The 20,713-nt window shown below is 34.7% G+C and overlaps 1 protein-coding gene across 2 annotated transcripts; it reads right to left on the minus strand.

The window, feature by feature from the left end:
* Positions 1-11,292: 11,292 nt before the first annotated feature.
* Positions 11,293-18,229, minus strand: LOC129808313 (probable cytochrome P450 6a14). Of its 2 annotated transcripts, none has more exons than XM_055858154.1 (4): positions 18,101-18,229; positions 17,108-17,931; positions 12,991-13,272; positions 11,293-12,898 (listed from the first exon to the last, which is right to left on the minus strand). In XM_055858154.1, exons 2-4 carry the CDS (start codon positions 17,910-17,912, stop codon positions 12,483-12,485), a joined length of 1,503 nt encoding a protein of 500 aa, XP_055714129.1. In that variant the 5' UTR covers positions 17,913-17,931; positions 18,101-18,229; the 3' UTR covers positions 11,293-12,482. The 2 variants fall into 2 exon arrangements, with proteins under 2 accessions (XP_055714129.1, XP_055714128.1); XM_055858153.1 differs by having other exon boundaries at positions 17,108-18,020.
* Between the last annotated feature and the right edge of the window lie 2,484 nt (positions 18,230-20,713).

Consider the following 20,713-nt stretch of genomic DNA (forward strand, 5'->3'; position numbering starts at 1 on the left):
TTTGAGTATTTTTCTTTTTCTTGGGACCATCACTGTCTCAATATTGCTTACAACCTCCAAGACAAACAAATGGAAATTTTCGTTCATGATTTTATGAAATGCACAGGATGATCAGTGTCATGGGTTACGATTGTAACTTTTAAGGCTTGTTGGCTCAGCCCATTTCGATATTCGTTGTATCTGAAGATATAAGTCTCGGTGGATTAGTGAATAGAGCATCGGATTTGAGGCGTAGAGATCCCTGATTCGAACGACGCGGCGGTCAACGGTCAATTCGGTTCAACCAGTAACATAATTCTAGGTTCATCTGGGTCACCATTGTCCACAACGAGACTTAGTAAAAGGTGTATAAAAGAAGCATACCCCTTTAAAGGATCATTCTGGTCAATACGGCAAGAACTCAGAAATGAACGAACGAAACAAACTTGACACTGATTAATGTAATGCCTGAAGATTATAGGACTACTAGAAACTTCAAGGTGCACTACTGAGAAGATTTTCTGGACGTCACTTCTTGCCAGAACACTCAGGCATCTAAAAGTTACCCGAAAATGGGTTCAACAATTTATTTGGCATCAATTTGACAGCAATGGATTTGGCATCTGGCCAAATTGTTGTTCAGAGGAGCAAGATGCTATATTGTGCTCTTCAATGCTTTTGATGATGGGCGCAGAACTTTCACAATCACACTTCTGGATATATCTTTTTCATTTTGTTCCCAAAAAGAGCCGAAAAGTTCACTGAATGAATCAGAAAAGCATTTAAAATTCTATTAAGATGACAAGTTTTTCTCTCAAATGGCAAGGATAGTGAAATATTCAGGACAAACCGCCCTACCTCCACAATGTGCCCCTGGCTTTCAGTGAGCTTTACTGAACTTCATTCCACAGCGCATTGGACTAACAACCCCATCCTGGAAAGTTTTGAAAAACTTACTTGCAAGAAGGCCTAGTTCGGAACGTTGTTTACTAGGTTAAAATGAGCGCTCTATATCAATGAGCCGTTCAGTAGGATCCTAAAGTATTCATATTCGTAAACTCTCACGATCTTTGTACTGTTCTGATTACCGTAAGTGCAGGTCAATTTGTCCCCTGCGGGTGACTTTGACCCCCTCCTGTTCGTAAGCTTTTCTTAATTCTAGAACATAAAGATGGTCTTTACTGATCAGATGTACCATGTCTGACCGATGCGGACCATTCTTTAACATTAGAACCCGCCTTAAGGTACAATAATCCTAAGTTATCTACCAACCCTAGTTATCCATCTTTAAGCACGATCTGCATATCAGGAACATACCAGAGCCATTAAGTCACACTCAATCGCCTTGGTTCTACTTAGGTTCTCCCTTCAATCGCTCTAGAAAAACTGGTTAAAATACTATTCTTACTTATGTTCGTGAGATTTGAGTAATAAACGGAAGGATATTGTGGTTGCACAGTGAGGTTCGTTCAAAGTTCAAAAGATTAAAGAAATCATTCGTCTGTGTTTTTGAAAATCACAAATCTAATGGTATAATGGTATACTTATGGTCAGCACATTACACGGAAACGCTTCGTTTTCTATTAGGAAGGATCACGTATAACACTGTATTCGATGGTGCCCCAATTCTTCCTAAATCATGTTTTTCTAATTGATAATTTAATGGATCAAGTGGTAGAGCACTCAAGTGCAAATAACCCCGGTTCGAATCCCATTTAGGTCATCAGGATCCAGTGAGCGTCACTGCACTTTACTCCACAGGGCATGAGACTGACAACTCTATCCCTGTATAAGAAAAAGCAATAATAGATGTTCCGAACTACCCTTGCTGGAAGACCTAAAGGCCTTGACAGACTTGAGGATTAGCCGAGAGACGGCTTAGCGTATTTATATTAGAAATTATGTTCAAACTACATCTCCATCATTTTCCACTAACTCGTAAGTGTGTCTAGGGCGTAAGTTCCACTATGAAACGTTGTGTCACCATTATTATTATTATTGATCATATGATGTTTGAAGCAAATTCAAGACTTTGCCTGGGAACGTCTCTGAATCAATCCCAAACCTTGCTGATCGGATAAATGGATCGAAAACCGGGGGAGTCCTAGTATAATGGCCTCTACACACTTGAGAAATTTATGTCCATATTGAAGAGTTTTTTCCTACGGAAGCTTAGGGAATTTGCTTCATTATGGACATAAATTTCTCAGGTGTGTAGAGGCATTAAATGTCTTAAGCCCCGACCTCTTCTAAGACAAACGATCGGACGATGAATGAACGAAATAGTTCAATTTGGAAAAGAACTATATTCCAATATCGATAAAAATTGTCATACGCCTCTGTAATACTGTAAGAGCGATATCATTCCTTGAAAGGTGCTGAAAAGAATGGATATATGGGCTATAAATAGCAAATATCCAGACCATGAATCCATGGAAGTTTATATGGTTTCCAATTGTATTAAGCATAGTCCAGGTCAGCTTTGGAGCTTTTGTGTACATTCAGCAAAGCCAGATGTTGTTCACAAAGTGGAACCACGGAAAACTTCTGTATTGAAAATTCCGATAGAAAAACAAATTCCTATAAAACATTACAATGAAAAAACTCAAATTGAAAATATTTTTAGTAATGGAGCAATTAAAGTTGAGGTTTAAAGCTTTCCATGTAACTGTCTTTGCTTCATCTGTTAATTAACAGGGATATTCTCTTAAAGATATTTGGTTTCAGGATCATGGATGGACTATTAATATACTTCCAAGTTAATAAAATGATAATAAGGCGTATACATGGAGTACAATGTTTGTTTATCCATCTATGTAATTCGTTTAGGTTAATTATCACAAACAGTTGATATTAATGAAAGATAAATTTTAAATTCTGCACCATAAATTGAAATTGATTAACGTTCCGTAATTAAATGTATTGATCGTATGCCATGTATCCAATTAACCGCAAAATCCAGCAAAAGCATGAATTTAAACATTCGAAATACCCCGTTCATTGACAAAAAATAAAACTGAATTGAAATCTGTATAAACATGTTTTTAAATTTGTAAATGACGAATGATATGCGATAGGAATCAATTTTTGTGGATGTACCATCCATCCGTCGGCATCGTATAACCACGTATTATCTTTGATTTAAATTAAAATCAATAAAAATCCTATTTTAACCCTAATTCTAAAAATTTCGTCTGGAAATTCACCAAAACTATTTCCATGGCATAGGATCGAACTCAATGATTCGATTTATCATAGCTTGACAAAAAAAATGTGGTGAAAAAACCTTTGATTTTATATTAAAATGAGATGGCAAAGCGTCTCTGCTCTGCGGAGTGCTCGAACTCATGAGAAAGAATTATCCATCTAGTATTTTTTCGCATGCTTTATATGGGTACATACCGCTTTATTACCGATTACATGGATTGATAACTTTAAAAAACCATTCATAAATAAGAAATTGCTTAAGAAAAGTAGGTTTTAGAATACTTCAGCATGAGTAACAAGCATACGAACAAATGAAAAAGTAAATCCGAGAAAGGAAAGTCTTACGGGTATATTACCGATTCACTACTCCAAAAATTCAAATTGAAGCAAATCGGTTGAAAAATAGGCCCTCCAGAGGTTAAACTTTGTTGTTTGAAAATTCTATATCGAAATGATTTTCGAACACAGGCGTTCTAGTGTCCTAGGACGAGATATTTGCCTTGACTACCTCTAAAACATATTCGAAAATGAAAGAAATCGTAGAAACCATTTTCGAAATAAACAAAGTGAATAAAAAAAGTGAAAAAGACTGGCCTAGATAAAGTTGACTTATGGGGGGGGGGGATGGTCGAAGACCGGAAGTGTATATCTCCTACCGTTTGGCCTCTATCCGTGTCACAAGATTTCGAATAAATAATAGTATTTTTTTTTGAATTTTTTTTTTTTAGAAAGATACATCAATTACGGGTACTATACCGACTAATGACCGATTAAGTTTCATGCAGTCGGGTTGTAAATTGCAAGATCTTTAAAAAAGTAATCCAAATTTAAGCAAATCGATTGAAAAATATGCCCTCCTAAGTGGTTAAATTTTGATCTTCGAACATTACATATCGAAATGGTTTTTGAATATAGGTGTTCAAGAACGAAATATTCGCCTGGACTATCTCTAAAACATATTCGAGAATTAAAGAAATCGTAGGAGCGGTTTTTGAAATAAAGCACAAAAGACATGGGTTGGAAGGGGAACGATAATGTTGATGTAGGAATGTAGCCGTTCGTGAGGAACTAAGAGTCAAGGAGCTGTTTCTTCGGGTCGAGAGATTACAACTTCGATAGTATGGACATGTTCAACGCATGAATGAAGAAAGATTCCACAGAAAAGCTATGCAAGCCATTGTGAGGAGGTGTCGACCTCGGGGAAGACCTAGGACAAGGTGGCTAAATAAAATTCAGGATCGTGCGTGGGAGCGCCTTGTGATCGAACCCGAACATCTTCATGAAGTGGCGGATGATCGACAAGCGTGGGCTGCTAATTTGGATGTCATAGGCCGGCGACCTCAATAGGGAAAGCGGTTGAAAATTAATGAATGAACGATAATGTTTACTTATGGGGGGGGGGGTTGTCGAAGACCGGAAGTCTATATCTCTCACCGTTCGGCCTCAATCCGTGTCACAAGTTGAGAAAAATTGGATTATGTAACTGTTCTCTCTTTGAGTTTGACCAGTAAAATCAATAAAAAAAAGTATTTTAACCGTAATTCTCAAAATTTCCCAATGAAATTCACCAAAAACACTTTTCTAATCTACAATTTTTTTCAAATCTTCCGAATTTGTAATTTAAAAATATGTGTTTCATGCTGAAATTCTCTTTTGAATTTCAACTCAAAAGACAATAGAACGATATTGTGCAGCATGGGCCCAAAATGGTTTAAATAGTTTATTGTTGTAAACAACTCGTGCATCACTAACGTGGTTCTTTGTTCTGACTGACATATTACTTTTGGGCTTCCAAAGTTTATACAAGCTGTGAGTGGTATAGAAAATGTAATATCTTTGACAATTTTGGTAAAACTTAAAGTTCTTGAATTATTTATACATGAAAATCTGTTGAATGTTGAAAATTGAGAAGGGTATACACGAAAGTTGTCATGATTAGAGAGAAATATGTATAGTATTTGCACGAAACCAGAAGAAGAAGAAGCAAGGACCAAAAATTCTACAAACCATTAAACTCGAATGAATTACATTATCCTTGAGCATTGGTAAAAGTATTCCTGTGGTTTGACGATGTCATTTTGCTCTATGGGTTTTTTTTCTTTCATCTAATGGTCTTGCCTTTTTTTCGTTATTAATCAGAGAATAATTTGAGAATGCGGTGCTTAAAAAAAGCAATGAGAATACTTGAGTAGAGGCAGAGTGTGAAAAAATCACACCACAAAATCTCTTATTTATGCAGAATGTTAAAGCACGGGACTAAAGATGGGGAATGAAGAGAACAGCAAAGGCATGTTTCAAATAGAAAATTTTACGACTTTTCCCCCTTTTCCAGTGTGTTGTGGGGCCATCATGTGACTTTTGCGAATGGAAATTGCCTCGAGAAGTGCTTCAGTGGCTGGGTGCTATGGATGAAATGACGCTGGTTTGTGAGTCTTTCTCAAATTTTCAGGATGGGAAGCTCAGGAAAGCAGGTGGAAAGGATCCCGATGAAGAATGAGGCAGATGGGGGAGAACAAGGCACCATCACTATTTATCCACCCCAGGGGAGTTGCAGAATTTTGTGATTTGGAAAACATGCAAAGTTGTGATGGTTGAGATAGCAAGGACTTCTATTTGAAACAGACTTGATGGTTACACTTTGAATTTGATCCCAAAGGGAGCTGCATCTTGATGCCTTCAGCGGTAAGCGAACAAATTTTCTGTGATTTGAGAAACTGTTATAAATTTTATTACCATTCTATTTCCATCTGAAATTAAGTAAATTAATGAATATACACAAGAAAATAAAATTAAATATTCTAATTAAAATACAGGGAAATGGGGCACTTTTGAAATGAGAAAGCTTTGAAATTAAGCTTTTTTCTGCTATTTTTAAATAGAATTGAGCCTTATTATGATATATTTTAGCTACAAAAATATGTTGTGAAACTAAATTACATCATTCCAAGATCCGATTTAAATTTAAAATAAGAGAGAAGCCTGCACCAATTCAAAGGTGCCCCACTTCTGCCTATTAGTGTCCCTATTACAATTTCAAGATATTAGGTGAGATTCTTAACAATCTCACCTACTATAATCCTAACAAAATTTCATGTCCTCCGATCGCGCTCAAACTTGGCCAAAATGTGTTTCGCCACTTCCTGATCACGAATATATGGGGGGCTAAGTTACGTTCCCGGCCGGCCGGCCGGCCGGCCGTCCGGCCGCTCTTTGGAGCTTAATAGCTCCTAAACTAAAAAAGATATCGACTTGCGGTTTTCGGCAAAGGTTAAATATCGTATGAAAATTGCAACATGGTGCATTGACCCCCCACCCCCCATCCCTCCTTCCGCCATTTTGAAGACCCCCCTTTTTTTGTTTTCTCAATAGCTCCGGCCCTATGGCATCGAGCGGGCTCAAATTTTAGTATGTTATAGCTGGGCCTTAGAGCTTTCCATCAATACCAAACTTAAGGTCCCCCGACCCCCCTGACCCGAGCTATAAGGGTCCAAAAAAAATTTCTTAAAATGGCCATAACTCCGGTTCTAATTGTCAGAATTTAAAAAATGAGGGCTTTTTGGAAAGCTCTCGTGAAATGCCACTTCCTCTTCTAACATCGGAAGTTCATAAAACCACCGCTAGGGGCGCTATTATTAAAAAGAAAATTTTTAAATCTTAAAAGTTAAATAACTCAAAAATTCCTTATGCAATCGGGCTGAAATTTTAGTATGTTGTAGCCGTTGATTATACCTATCAAACAAAAAAAACCTTAAGTCGATCCATAACCCCTGACCCGAGCTATAAGGGGTCAAAGTTCGAACATTGACCGGCCTCTATCTCCGGTTCTAATTAACATATCGACATAAATTTTACCTTTTTGGTTTCGTCTCGATGAGCACTTTCAGACGGAAGTTCAAAAAGTCCCCATAGGTGGCGCTGTGATAGCGTCAAAATTCATCGAAATTCAAAGTCACTTTTCTCAAAAACGGCATTGTGCAAGTTAATGAAATTTTAGTATGTTGTAGTCCAGTCTAGGACGTTTCCAAAATGGTGCGTATGTGCGCTGTGGTTTCAATAGAACCGGAGATATGAGGGGTCAAAGTTCACAAAATTTAAAAAATCATATCTCCGGTTCTATGTGACCGATTTTGATGAATGAGGGCTTAAACGAAAGATCTCACCAAATACTACAACTTTCTAGAACATTTGAACTTCGTGGGACCAACACCAGGGGCGCCACAGTCAAAAAACGAATTTCAATATCACATAACCTCAATTATCTCGACTGTCGCTGAACCGATTTTGATGATTACTTCGACATAATTGTAGAGCACATTTGTCTCTACATTTCGTCCATACATCATTTTCCACTCAGACTACGCTATCACTCCGATTTTGCCGTTTAAGTGTGAAAAAATTGATTTTTCCCATAATAACGCTTTGAAATCACTCAGATGCCAATTTGACTGCCTCTACTCCACCAAGACACTTAAAATAGGGTTTTAAATGGAAAGTCCCACAGAATACAACAATTCTTTGATATAGTTGAAGTTCAACAAATGACAACTTGGGGCACTCTGGATGAAAAAACGAGTTAAGAAACAAAAAACCTCGATTATCTTGACTTCTGAGTAATCGATGAGATCATGTTCTATGGAAAAATTATAGAGAACATTCTGGTCTACATTTCACCCATATAACACTTTTCTGTCAGTTCATCCAAATCCTTGATATTTTGGTTTAAATACAAAATTTGTATAATTTCACGAATTTGATTCAAGATAACTGAATGGTGTCTCCCAACTTCAGCTCCAAATCGAATTTGCATGCACTCCGAGTTAGCTCACGTTAAGAATCTCACCTACATAAGCCGGTTAGGATTATCTGTCCCTTTTTTTTTGAATTTTGGAAACAATGCCATATAAAGTCAAAACATAAAAAAGTGTCTCAAACGCCGTGTCTCCCCTATATTATAAAACTAAACTTAAATCATAACTGATCTAAATTAGGGTGACATTTGTTTTTTTTTTATTTATCAAAGTCTAGGTTTTCATTATTATTAAATTTTGAAAGCAAGGAAGGAACCTCCACGTGTATTTAGGGCTTTTTTCGGAACGAAATCGGTACTCCTATATAGTCCTTGGGGACTGACTGATCCTTCCACCACGAGGCTAAAATTGAGTGTCGGACAAAGATATCGGCAAGCCCGCTTGCCATTGACGTGGCCCGTTAGGGTAAGTGTGCCAAATTCCGGCCAGCTTGCAATTTCGGCCACCTTTTTTGTTCCTCGAATTTCCATGAACTTTCAGATTTTACGTGCTCTAGAGATTATACAATGCAAAAGAATAACAAAAAAAATAGCTTCGACAAACGAGATGATGTGAAAAAGATATTGGAAGAATTCCCGAAGGGTAAGGAACTATGAGAATGAAGGTGGCCGAAATAGGGCACCAAAGCTATGTCTATATTTTTATTCATTTTAAAATGTATTAAGAATGATTTTAGAGTAAATCAAGACGATAAACTTTTTACAAGGTTCCAAGCAACACTCTTTCAGAAGAAATAACAAAAAAAATCAATTTGTATTTAAAATATTACATTTCAAACTTGAGACTTCGACGCTTGCATGCAACTATGCCGAAATTTGGCACACTTACCCGATTGGGTAAAACATGTGTAAAATTTATGCCTTAACACAATTAATAATAATAAATAAATTTAGTCTTACTGATGTAGGACATTGGGCCCCACTCGAACCAATCGAAGAGCTTCATTTATACGACCAATTGAATAAAATATCGTATTTATTTTTTTTTTATTTATGTATTTCTTATATGCTATAATTTATTTACCTAATAAATCTTTTATTTTATAATAATTTATTTATAAAGTAAAACTACCTATTAATTTGGGTAGGTTGTTTAAGGATTTATTTGATGGGTTGATTTTTTTTGGAATGGTTAAGAAATGATGTAAACTGAGAGTAGGTTCAAATAAGTTTTCAAAAAAAAAAACTAAAAAGCTACGGTGTAGCGGTAAAAGCTATTACTTGGGAATTTATTTGAGTTAGTGAAGATACTCCAAAGTCCTTGATGACCAAAAAAGTGATCCTCAGTTGACCTTTATTCATGAAGTTCCTATACGGACAAAAGCAAGAGCGTCGCGAGTAAAGGACAGTGTGTGACGTGTAGGTGGAGCAATAGTCCCTCTACACGTCATTCAATAAATTAAAAAGGCAAGCAGAAATTCAAGAATTCTAAGATTTATCTCCCCTTAATAGGGGATTTCCACTGAGCAAAAGCACCTTTGCTGCCCTAAATTGTATTTCGTTATATTTTATGAGCTTTCCAAAGAGCCCAAAATAATTCAATTTGGTGAAAAAAATAGATTTATGGTAAATTTTCGGAATTTTCTAAAGAAACATTTCAAAAAATCTATAATGATAAAAATTTCAAAATAGTTGTATTTTTAGAGAACTTTGGGCAAATGATCAACATCGTTGCAGTATTATTTTTCTGTTTATAAACTTTTGAAACAAAATTTGCAGAAAAACTTTTGAGACTTTTCCATTTAATTTTTGATCAATTTCTCGACATTTTCTTCAAGAAAACGTGTTTTTGACATCTGTGTGAAATCCGCAAAGTTCATCCAGATTTGGTTTAAATTAAACTTTAGAAAACATTAGAGAATATTCTTCTTTATCGATATTTCCACGAAGAAAAGTTCATCATCCAAAAAAAGTTTTAGAGAATTTTATGTGAAATGTTCTCGCTTATACAAATAAATTAAATTTTATAATAAAATAGGTAATTATTTAAACAGTTAATTTGTGATTTTCCTTTGAAAGAAAGTTTCAAAGTAAACTTCAAGCTACTAAAAAGATAATATCAACTTGTCAGAATATAAGTCGAACAACTCGATTTTTTTTTTTACAAAAATCGCTTTATTCGCTTTCTGGATACTTCTTTACACCCTCTACCTTCAATGTGAATATTATACTTGCAAAATAATTATTTTCAAAGTTATAGAGATTTTAAATCTCAATAATCCTATACTCTGTACGTAAAATATCAGCTTCAAATCGCTCTTCTGTAATATTTGCCTACTGCGAGTTATTAGTTTCTTATTCTGAGCGATCGATATGGAAAATATGCACTTTTTGAATAATTATTAAAAACCTTAAGAGCTATCCGGAGCACTTTAAATAATCAAAATCGAATTACAGGATTTATGCCGATATTTTAAGTTAGGGTTAAAGCCGTATTCACCTAAGAACATTTCATTTGGGATATTATTTTTAATCCTAGATACGAAATTTCCTCCAAAAAAAGTCAGTATAGAAATGGATCACACAACAGATTTTGCTTTAAAATATTTTCAAAGTGATTTTCTAAAGATTTCGGAAAATGCGAAAAATGCTTCTTTGGGGTTTCCCCTGAAATACCATCTGAAATAAATTTAAATATGGCTCGTTCTTACCGAGCGAGCGCCAAATACAAACCGATTTCAATTCAGCAGAAAACATAGGTATTTTTTTCTGAATTCTGCTAACTTTAAAACGACACTCGTGAGGAAGTGCCATTTCCATACATTTGGTTAGCACTTTTTGTTCGAGATCTGCTGACCGGATAGCATATTTTGCTGATCGATTTAGCAAAAATATGCTGAAAACTCTGCTTTTTTAGCTAAGTGTGCTCGCTGGGTACTTAATTCCTGGCTACGGCCTTGGACTATAAGGGCTTAAGCGCTACAAATGATGATCTAAATTTGATTTTTATCCAGAAACGTTATAAGGTAAAAGACTGACATGACGTGATTATTTCCGAAACGATTATCCGGTAATCGATACTCATTCGCCTTTAATTAAGTTTGGTTTCTATAGAGAAAAGCATTTTAATAAAAAATGTATGTTTAACTACAAAAAACACATTTTCATAAAAGAATATTACGAATAAAGTTTCGGTATGATGATATGTATAAAGCTAAAAAGGCGGAGTTATAGCAGATTGACGAAGAAGACATCCATTCTCGAAACGTTGTGAAGAACTAAAAAGCAAAAATCAAGAAATCAATCAAAATTAGCTTTATAAAACGTTTATTAAAATCATAAATAAATCACAGAAAAAACATTTCTTGATAAAAAACGAAGTTTATTAAATTAATTTTCGACTCAGTAAATTACATAATTGTTATATATTTGAAAATACATTGTGATTCTAGTTACATTATCGAGTACTATTATAAATAATAAAAAATTAAAAAAAAATTCATGAGTAAAGAAGATCAAAAGCAGACTTTAGGCTGGGGAATTAACCTCGTTATCAAGTGTCTATAATTTTAATAAGCTAAATAATTGTTTCTTACTGCCATTCTCAGTTAAATTTTCGCTAAGGCTTATCCGTTACGAAACAGAACTTAAACCATTAATAATTGTAAATAAAACAACTCATTTTAAAGCTCAATTGAAATACTTGAGATATTCTTTCTAAAAAGGAAAAATTTTACTTCTTCTTGGGTAGATTCTTGTATCAAATGGACTTTTTTAACTTCTAAATAAGAGAAAGTGCGCTACCTTCCGACGACTTAGGCCCTCGACAGACATGAAGATTAGCCGAGAGACGGCTTAACGTAATTATATTAGAAATAATGGATAAACTATATTTCCATCATTTTCCACTAAGTCGTCTCTCGGCTTAAGTCGTAAGTGTGTCTAGGGCATTACGCTTCGGCAACTCAATTTTTTCTTCTATATTCTTGAACTAGCTATTTTATAATATTATAATGAATCAAATTCATTAAAAACGTGTTGAAAAAGATGAGTCGTTCGAAGCTTGAGTCGTTGAATAAGATAGCATGCTTTCAACTATTATAAACACGAAACTTACCAGTTTTAAGCGTTTACATCAACATTGAATAATAGCTTTTATTCTTGATTGATTGAAAAAAAGCAATCCATATTTAAATATTAATATTATTCCAGTGTTATACTTAAAAATTAAATCAGATATTCCTTGTACAAAGTTCCCAAAACTTTCAGTCTATTCTAAAACATATAGCAGTCAATGCTAAAACGTACCACAGCATGTTAGGCAAAATATGAGATATTTTATATCTTCGAGCAAGTTTCTTTTTACCATATTACAGGAGAAAACATCTCGTTGTTGATCTTTCTTTTTTCTCTACTATGCTTCTCTATATCATTCTCAGCCATATTTTAGCCCCATTTACTTCCTCCCTTTACAGAAGGATGCGATATCTATATAAACTAGTGGAGATTTATACAAAAATCTTTTTCCTAATACTTTAACGATGTTCCATTAAACTAATTCCCTTACGTTGAGCCAGAGTCCACCATCGGGTGTGAGAGTGAATGATTTTCTTGCAAAACGAATTGACCTTGGAGTAGTTGATGATGCCTCAAAGACAAATCGACTCAATAAAGCAACTAATCCGATTTTGGTCTGCAACAAGCCAAATCGAAGCCCAATACAATTTCGTGGTCCGTCCCCAAAGGGGAGGAAAGAGCAGCGATGTCTCTGACGTACTTCCTCGGGCTCAAAACGGTCGGGATTGAATGTTTCTGGGTCCTCATAAATATCCGGATCGTGGTGGATTGCATAAATCGGAATAATCAGATTCATATCCCTCGTCAATTTGGCTCCTTCAGGACTTTTGTAGGTTTCTGTGACTCGCCGGAAGAGAGATCCAAGTGGAGGATACTTCCTCAGTGTCTCTATTTTTGGCATAACAGTGAAATGGCATAACAAGGATAGGAAGCTATATTGAGAAAGTAACACAATAAATAAGAGCAAAGAAATATCTCACCATTTATGACCCTGTCAAGATATTTCATTTCCGATAGAGCATCATACGTTATTTTATTATCATATTTGGAGGAAATTGCTTGAATTTCTTCCCGAACACGCATCTGAATATCCTTATTGAGTGCCAGCTCGTAGAGGCAGAAGGTTAAAGTGCCGGAAGACGTCTCAAATCCAGCACTGAAGAAAAGTAATGCTTGTGCAGCTATTTCATTGACGGTTAAACTTGCATTGCTGTCTCGAAGTTTCATGAGCAAATCCATAAAATCGTTTCTATCATTTGAACCTAAAATCATAAGCAAAATAATTACCTTTTTTGAAGTGTGGTTTCTTTAGATTTTAAAATGTTTAATTATTTCTTTTTTAATTTTGTTTACTTTAATTTATAATTAAATTCTAGAATATATCGTAATCCTATGTAATTTGTTAGAAAAAAATCCTATAATTTCTCTTATTATTCTATAATTAATTGACAAATGAATTACGAAATATTTAACAATAAATAGTATGATGATAATTTTAAACATCTAGGCGATCTTTTAAAAATAGATCGGTTTTAGGTCTCAATTAGGTAAAGTAGATTTAACAAAAGGATCTTTAATCGAAGATCCTAAGCCCTTAGTGGCCTTACTGTATAACAGTTTAGCATAAATCTTTTCTTCAAATTTTCCAGGCTAAATAATCTCAAGAATGAGCCTGGGTCTATTTGAACCCTCAGAGTAACTCTACTGCTAGAACTCCAAGAAAGATCAGTAGGATGAAAGAAACACCTATTTAAACTTTAAGAAGCCGTGTCAGAACTTATTGACACCATACTCTGTACCATTTGGAATACGAAATTTGAACATCAATCCTTATCAAAAAACGTAGACTAAGGAAAAAACGCCATATTATTTACATTTTATTAGATACTTTAAATAAATTTCACAATTTTGACAAAAGTATCAATAGAGGTTCCCTGTCGAAGAAGTGTTCCTTCGACCCTATAAATAGTTTTTTTTAACTGGGGCTTAAACGGAAAAAGATGCTGACTTCCGGTCTCTGGTCATCCTCCTCTCTAAAAAAAATATCCTCTAAAAAAATTTTTTTACCGAGACTACTCTTCACCCTTCCATCCCCACCGGAATCATATTTATTTTGGCATATCTCAAAATCGATCCTAGCGATTTCATTCATTTTCGAATACTGGTAAAAAGGGTAAAAATAAAAGGATCACATTGATCCAAATTCGATCCTTTTACAAAGGATAGATCAAATTAACATGTTCTATTATGTTAAATGTGCATTCAGAGTTCGAAATTTGATCCAACCTTTGCAAGAGGATCAAATTTGGATGAATTTGACCTTTTTATTTTTACCAGTATTTGAAAATGAAAGAAATCGATATGATCACGATTTTGAGATATTGATTTTTTGAGATAAGGATCAAAATTTGAATCATTTTGATCTTGTTATTTTTACCAGTGAATATGTTGCGGTCAAAATCTCGAAAGCCAAAGTCCCGAATGGATTAAAATTTCGAATGGGCCAAAATTCTGAAACGCCAAAATTACGAAAGCCAAAATCTCGGGATTTTGACCGGAATCAAATCTAATAAATATACCTTAATAAATCAAATCAACTTTTCATCCGTAGGCAATAATGATCGGAAAATTTGCCATTTTGAATTACTAAAGTCAATAAATGGCTCAATTTGCAAAAATATTCTTTAAATTTGTTTTTTTTTTTTTTTTGGAAACATCTTTAAATTTTCAATCCGGCCGCGTTGTTTTCAACCAGAAATCAATCAGTTAAGTATCCGTAAATAATTCACATGTCTCGAACTTACATTTTCATTTATCCATATGCTCCTCATTCTAAAACATTCTAAAAATGCGCATTTCTTTCTTATTTGCTTTAACAAATTTAGAAAACTATTGAAGTTGTACACCAACATGTTAAACTGCTTCAAATCTTATATAAATATCTTTTGAACTATACGCTGAAAGTTTGCACAGTACTTTTGTTTATTTTCTTGGTCTTAAAACTTGAAAATATCGATTTTATCCAATTTTTTTTAACAAAAGTGCTATTTCTTGTTATATATAAAAATATTTTTAGAGCATGAGTAAAGGAAACGAGACTACGAGACCTAAATTAGACGTTGTTAATTGAGTTTGACTCAAAAGGAATATATAATGTAATTAGGGAACATATCTTCATAGTCGAATTTATTCTCCTCTAAGCATAGGTTAATACCAATGTAAACTCCAACATCGGACACATTGTTTGATATTTTTTATATTGCTTCTTATATGTATCCAAGTGTCGCGTTCTTAGGACATCTAGGTTAGCAGTCTACGCCCGTCTAACCTTCCCCACTTCGGAAAAGTATTCGGAGTTGATCCCGAAACATTTCAAGGTATAATCCTGAATTTGTTTCAGTCACCTTGTCCCAGATCTGCTCCGGGGCGCTTCCTCTTTATAATAACTTGCATGCGTTTTACATCCCATGTACACTTAAGAGAAATCCGAAAAAGTTAAAATAACATTCCGGAAATTTTAATTTTACCCTGCATTATTGATCCGAAATCGGTGTAAATATTATGCTTTTTTAGGTGTATTATGGGTTAAAGTTACCCTTTTTCATGTTAATTTTACACTTAAAAAGATGTAAAATTAACATTAAAAAATGTTGATATATTTTTACACCTAAAAAGTGTTAGTTATGAGGAAAAAAACTTAATCGCACCCTAATTTTTTTATCAGTGTAGCAATTCTGATGTGCCCCTGTCGTCGTGGTAGGTCTGCTAAACTCAATATCACTTTTTTGCGCACAAAATACTGTGAAACAAGGTGCAACCCTGAAGATCACAGGCCTCCTCACCCGAGAAACACTTGCTTTGGGGTGATTCGCGGTTTAGTATTCTCTGAGGACTTCTCGAAGACGCAAGAATGCCGAGCGTGCCTAAAGCTATTTCCAAACAAACTGTAACCGATTCTAGGATCAATTACAGCCCTTCTCTATCCGCCATTTGGAACACGCCCGATTGGTATCCCAACCACATGGATTTAAAAATGATTATCCAAAAACTTCTGAAGAAGATTCAGAATTTAGCTTTTATTTAATCGAATTGTAAGTTAGTTAAAAAATGATTTTTAATATATAAGAAACCAAAAATTAAAAAAATATTTAACGGCAAAAATAGCCTGAAAAGTTTTTTTTTCTGATTTTGTAGTATAAGTTGTTTCAATCGGAATTAGAATAATTAACTTATAAAATTAAAGTTTAATCATAAACCAAGAATATTTGTAAAACAAAATCACACCAAGAACATTTTAAGAAAAAAATATTTTTAAATAATATAATTTGTGTAAAATAACATAATGGTGCCAGCATAAGCGAAGTTGATATCAAAATACGATTTAATCATTTATTTGTACGTTCCTGTTATTTAAAAGAAGGATAGGAAGTTCTTTTGACCAATTTTAGCGTTTCGTAATAATCTAAAAACAATTATTTAATAATTGCAAAATAATTATTTTAAATGCATTAGTGGTAATATAAGACTTTGATTTGTTGATCGATAAACTCGCGTTATTTTGATATTGAAATCGACCTATTTAATAATGAAAATCAAATAAATATTGACTTGGAAAATGAGAGAAAAATACAATTTGATTCCTCTCATGATTTATATAGGCATAATGCATTCATACTATTCTTACGTGCGTTAATATTAGCATGAACATTAATAATAATTTAATTTATTTCTTTTAGTTTTGAGTTTCAAAAATGTGAATGTCATGAATGCTTTTTATCATATAAAACATTAGAAATCCCTGGCAATTCTTTTGAATATGACCAAACTTTTGACATATCTAACAGAACTCCAAATAATAACTCAGATGCTTGATTTATTAAAGTTGGTGCTCCAGATGTAATGTTCTTGGAAAACAAGGGTAGTTTAGCACCAAATCGTTAAAAGAAGTGATTTTGGGAGTGATTTAGGGAATAATGCAAAACGTGTTCGAGACATATTTCAACACCTATATGCTATCTAAAAGTCATTCAAGAGCACAATGTGTCACAAGGCCAAGTTCAAAGTAATTTTCTCATACCACTCCTTGTCACATAATACCTTCGAGGTCTCTCTGTCGCATTGTCTCTTCGACAACATCCTGGAAGAATGATGTAATATCACTTTCAAAAACCTTCATGTGCAAAAATTTGGCCATCGATGGAAAAGCTGTCATGAACAGCTGCTGCAGTCTCGACCGTTTATTTGACTGGAAAATCCTTCGTCCCATTTCTCGAAAGGTACTCTGAGGATCTCGAAGGGAGTTACATTCGATTCCAAAAGCACAATTTCCTATGACATCTGTTGTGAATCTCGCCATTAGGTCCTTCATTTCGACAGTTGAGCTCACCATGAGAGACTCCTTGAGACTAAATTGCAATTCATTGGCCACTTTGAGGACTAGCAGAGTCATTTCTTTCATTCGTCCTGTAGTGAATGTTGGAGTTAATTTGGCCCTAAGTAAATTCCACTTGTCCCGTGTTAGTGTGAACAAATTGGCACTCAAAGGATCATCTTGCTCATTGTAGAAGATGCCACGGTCTGAGAAGTGTCGAAAGTCACGTGTGAGCACATCCCTGACAAAGTCCAAGTTTAGAGCCAGAGCTATGGGACGTGTGAAGAGGTAGATGCCACCAAAGGACACATTAGATGTCTTCAATTGAGCATAGAATGTGGCAAAGAGAACAGCAGAATGCATCCTCATGCTGGGATTTGTGGTCTGGGCATTTCCCAGAGGGAACTTCGGTACAATGAAGGGTATATGCTGCCTCTGCCAGAACTTAAAGGCCCACTGGGTTACATACATGTACCCTACCACTGAAGCCAAGATAATTGATAGCACTAATATCATAATTGCTGATAACATTGTGTGCGGAGGCAGCCAACTGTGAAAGTGTGTGACAGTACAAATAAACCCAACTATTAATAGCTTGTTCTTTTTTATTTGACCAATAACCTTCCCCAGAAGTCCGCACTGTGGGTCATCCACGTGAAATCAATTACACCGCACTCAATGAAATGTGATATTTGTTCAGCGTAATTAATTAGAATCACCTTTTCGGTTGTCCTAATCACAGTCTCCCAAAATCATATTCCCCATCACGACACAAAGCAGCACACTTGAGCACTGGGAAGTGACTGAGAGTCTCATGAAATCCAATTATTGCCCACAACACAGACTCTGTGGGTGACTCAAGCTGCGACCAAACACACTCTTATCACGCTTCCCGACCGACCACTGAGCACCAACTAATAAAATCTGTATAGAAAGCTTCTCAGCTGCTGCTGAACTTTGCCTCTCTCACAAAGGAAACCAATCAATAATATGAAGTTTTTAAAAATTCTAGAGTAATATAACAATGTGTGCTTAAAAATATAGGGGAATATTGGCATGGTTCGTATAGAATGAACCTTCAAACAACGCAAATTTTCTCTATATTTGCAAAGAGCTAGTTCGTCATTTCTTAACCATAAGATATATCAGTACAGTAGACTCTTCGATATCCAGCACTTCGATATCCGGGTGACAGCTGCCAAACACTGGCGGTTGATATATTCAAAATTATTTTCACTAAACATGAAGTTTGTCCAGAGTGAATTAAAGTATTATTAACATTGTATCGAAGTTTTTAATACATAATTGTGATAAAAAATGAAACATAAGCACACCATGAAGAAAATTCTCTTTTTCTTTGTCAGACAGAAAATAAATTCACACTGCACAAAATAGAAAAACCGTTGATCATTCAAAAAACCTAAATGTCATTTTGTCCCCCAGTCAGCCGGATATCGAAGAGTCTACTGTATTAAGCTCATGAAACGAGATGAGAAATGGTAGGTCAGGTTTTTGCAAACAAAGAAAAAATTCTCATCGTTTGAAGGTTCATTCTGTGCGAACCATGCCAACATTCCTCTACTTAAATATCTGAGGGATTGTAGTAGGATTAGTAAAGCATTTGCTGTGATTTATTATCTCTTGCGGTGTTGCAGTTCAGTGAACCATCGCTTGATTGAGCTCATATCAGAAGAGTAGCGTATAGTGACTGAAAAGTAGATTATTTCCATCTATCTGATACTTTTATTCGTGTTTCCTATTTCCTATTCTCAACTTTGACCCAGCAAATATACATCTCCCCAGCGTCCATGCTGAGCCACATTTCTGTCCATTTGCTAAGCTTATCACAACATGTTTATGAAAACTGTTTATGATTTATAAAAAAAAGGGGTGACAAAGCGTCCGATGCTTTGCGAAATGCTCGGATTCGTGGCTTCTACTATAGCTCAAAAGTTCTTTCACATCATTTACCGACTGGAATCGGTTTATTATTTTCAGAAATTTCAAGACCTTTCCAATGAACCCAAACATGACCGCATTTGATTCAGAAATACTCTCTCTAGAGCTATTTTTACTTAAGATTTTGAAAAACCATATTTACTGTCAGTCAATGGCAATTCCAGGTGAAATAAGACAAATAAAATCTATATCTGGGTCCCAGTTATAATTCTGAAAGCCAAAAGCCTGAATAATTATCGGTCCATGACATCCATTTTAGCGGTCTATGTCTACCGATCCTCTGGCCACTTCAGCAAGATATTCCAGATATTCGGGTGCGTTCACAAATAACTCCAACACAAGATCCTGAATTTGATTTAACCACCTTGTGCTAGGTCTTCCCCGAGATCGACGTCTCCTATCAGTGGTTTGTATAGCTTTTATGACGAGTCTTTCGGCTCAAAATCCCAAAAATCCAAAATCTAAAAAAACCAATATATAGAAAACCAAAATCCCGAAAGCCAAAATATTAAACACTAAAATCTCTAAACGGCAGAATCCAAAATTCTCTTTTCTAGATTTTGGCCCATTTGGAGTTTTGACCGATTCGTAATTTTGTCTCTTCGGAGGATTTTGGTTTTTTTTTGCCGATACGGTTTTTGAAATTCAGGTTTTGACTTTCAAGATTTTGCTTGACACCGATTTGTCTATCTAATTGGATATTATTAAGATAAAGGTACGAAGGTCCCAATTCAAGTATATGCATATTCTTTTAATGCCCTAATACGGGTTACAGTCTAGAGCTTTAACCCAATTCCCAGAATTCTCAAATTTACATACAGCAATTTGTTCCAATCTATTCTCAAAATCTGATACATTATTTAAATTTTGACTTTCAGAAAAGAATATCGGAAATATATGTAAGTTAATGTAATTAGGATTTTTATCCAAAATGTTTACTAAAGATTTAAAAAAGGAAAATAAGAGAAAATAAAAGGCTTATGAAGATTGCACTATCGCTATACGTTTAATTAGAAATTTAGTTTAAACTGAATATTATCCTAATATTATTATAAGAATTTCCGTTTGGAGGTTTAACCCAGTTATTGGAGGTCTTGAAATTCAAATAATGATCTGTTTGAAGAATTTTTCTAAATCTATGAGATTATGTCCCTAATATACAATACCAAGCTAACTATTTTCCAAAAATTTTGTACAATAGGAAATTAAAGAAGTTGAGCCATATGACTAAGCCTTTGGTCTGACGCCCATATTAGTTTGATCGAAGTAAATCAACTATCACAAGCCTTATATAGACTTCAGACCTAATATACTTCTATGGCTCAAATCCTCAAATTTCCTACTCTTATTTCCTTTGAAAATTATTTAACCTA

Source organism: Phlebotomus papatasi, chromosome 3 (genome assembly GCF_024763615.1).
Source record: "Phlebotomus papatasi isolate M1 chromosome 3, Ppap_2.1, whole genome shotgun sequence".
Lineage (NCBI taxonomy): Eukaryota > Metazoa > Arthropoda > Insecta > Diptera > Psychodidae > Phlebotomus > Phlebotomus papatasi.

Coding starts and splice junctions, on each gene's coding strand:
- LOC129808313 (XM_055858154.1), bottom strand. CDS start 17,912: ATGTTATCAGCAATTATGATATTAGTGCTATCAATTATCTTGGCTTCA. Junction 13,273..17,107: donor GCGACAGAGAGACCTCGAAG/GTATTATGTGAC, acceptor TTATGATTTTAG/GTTCAAATGATAGAAACGAT. Junction 12,899..12,990: donor TCTTGACAGGGTCATAAATG/GTGAGATATTTC, acceptor TGCCAAAAATAG/AGACACTGAGGAAGTATCCT.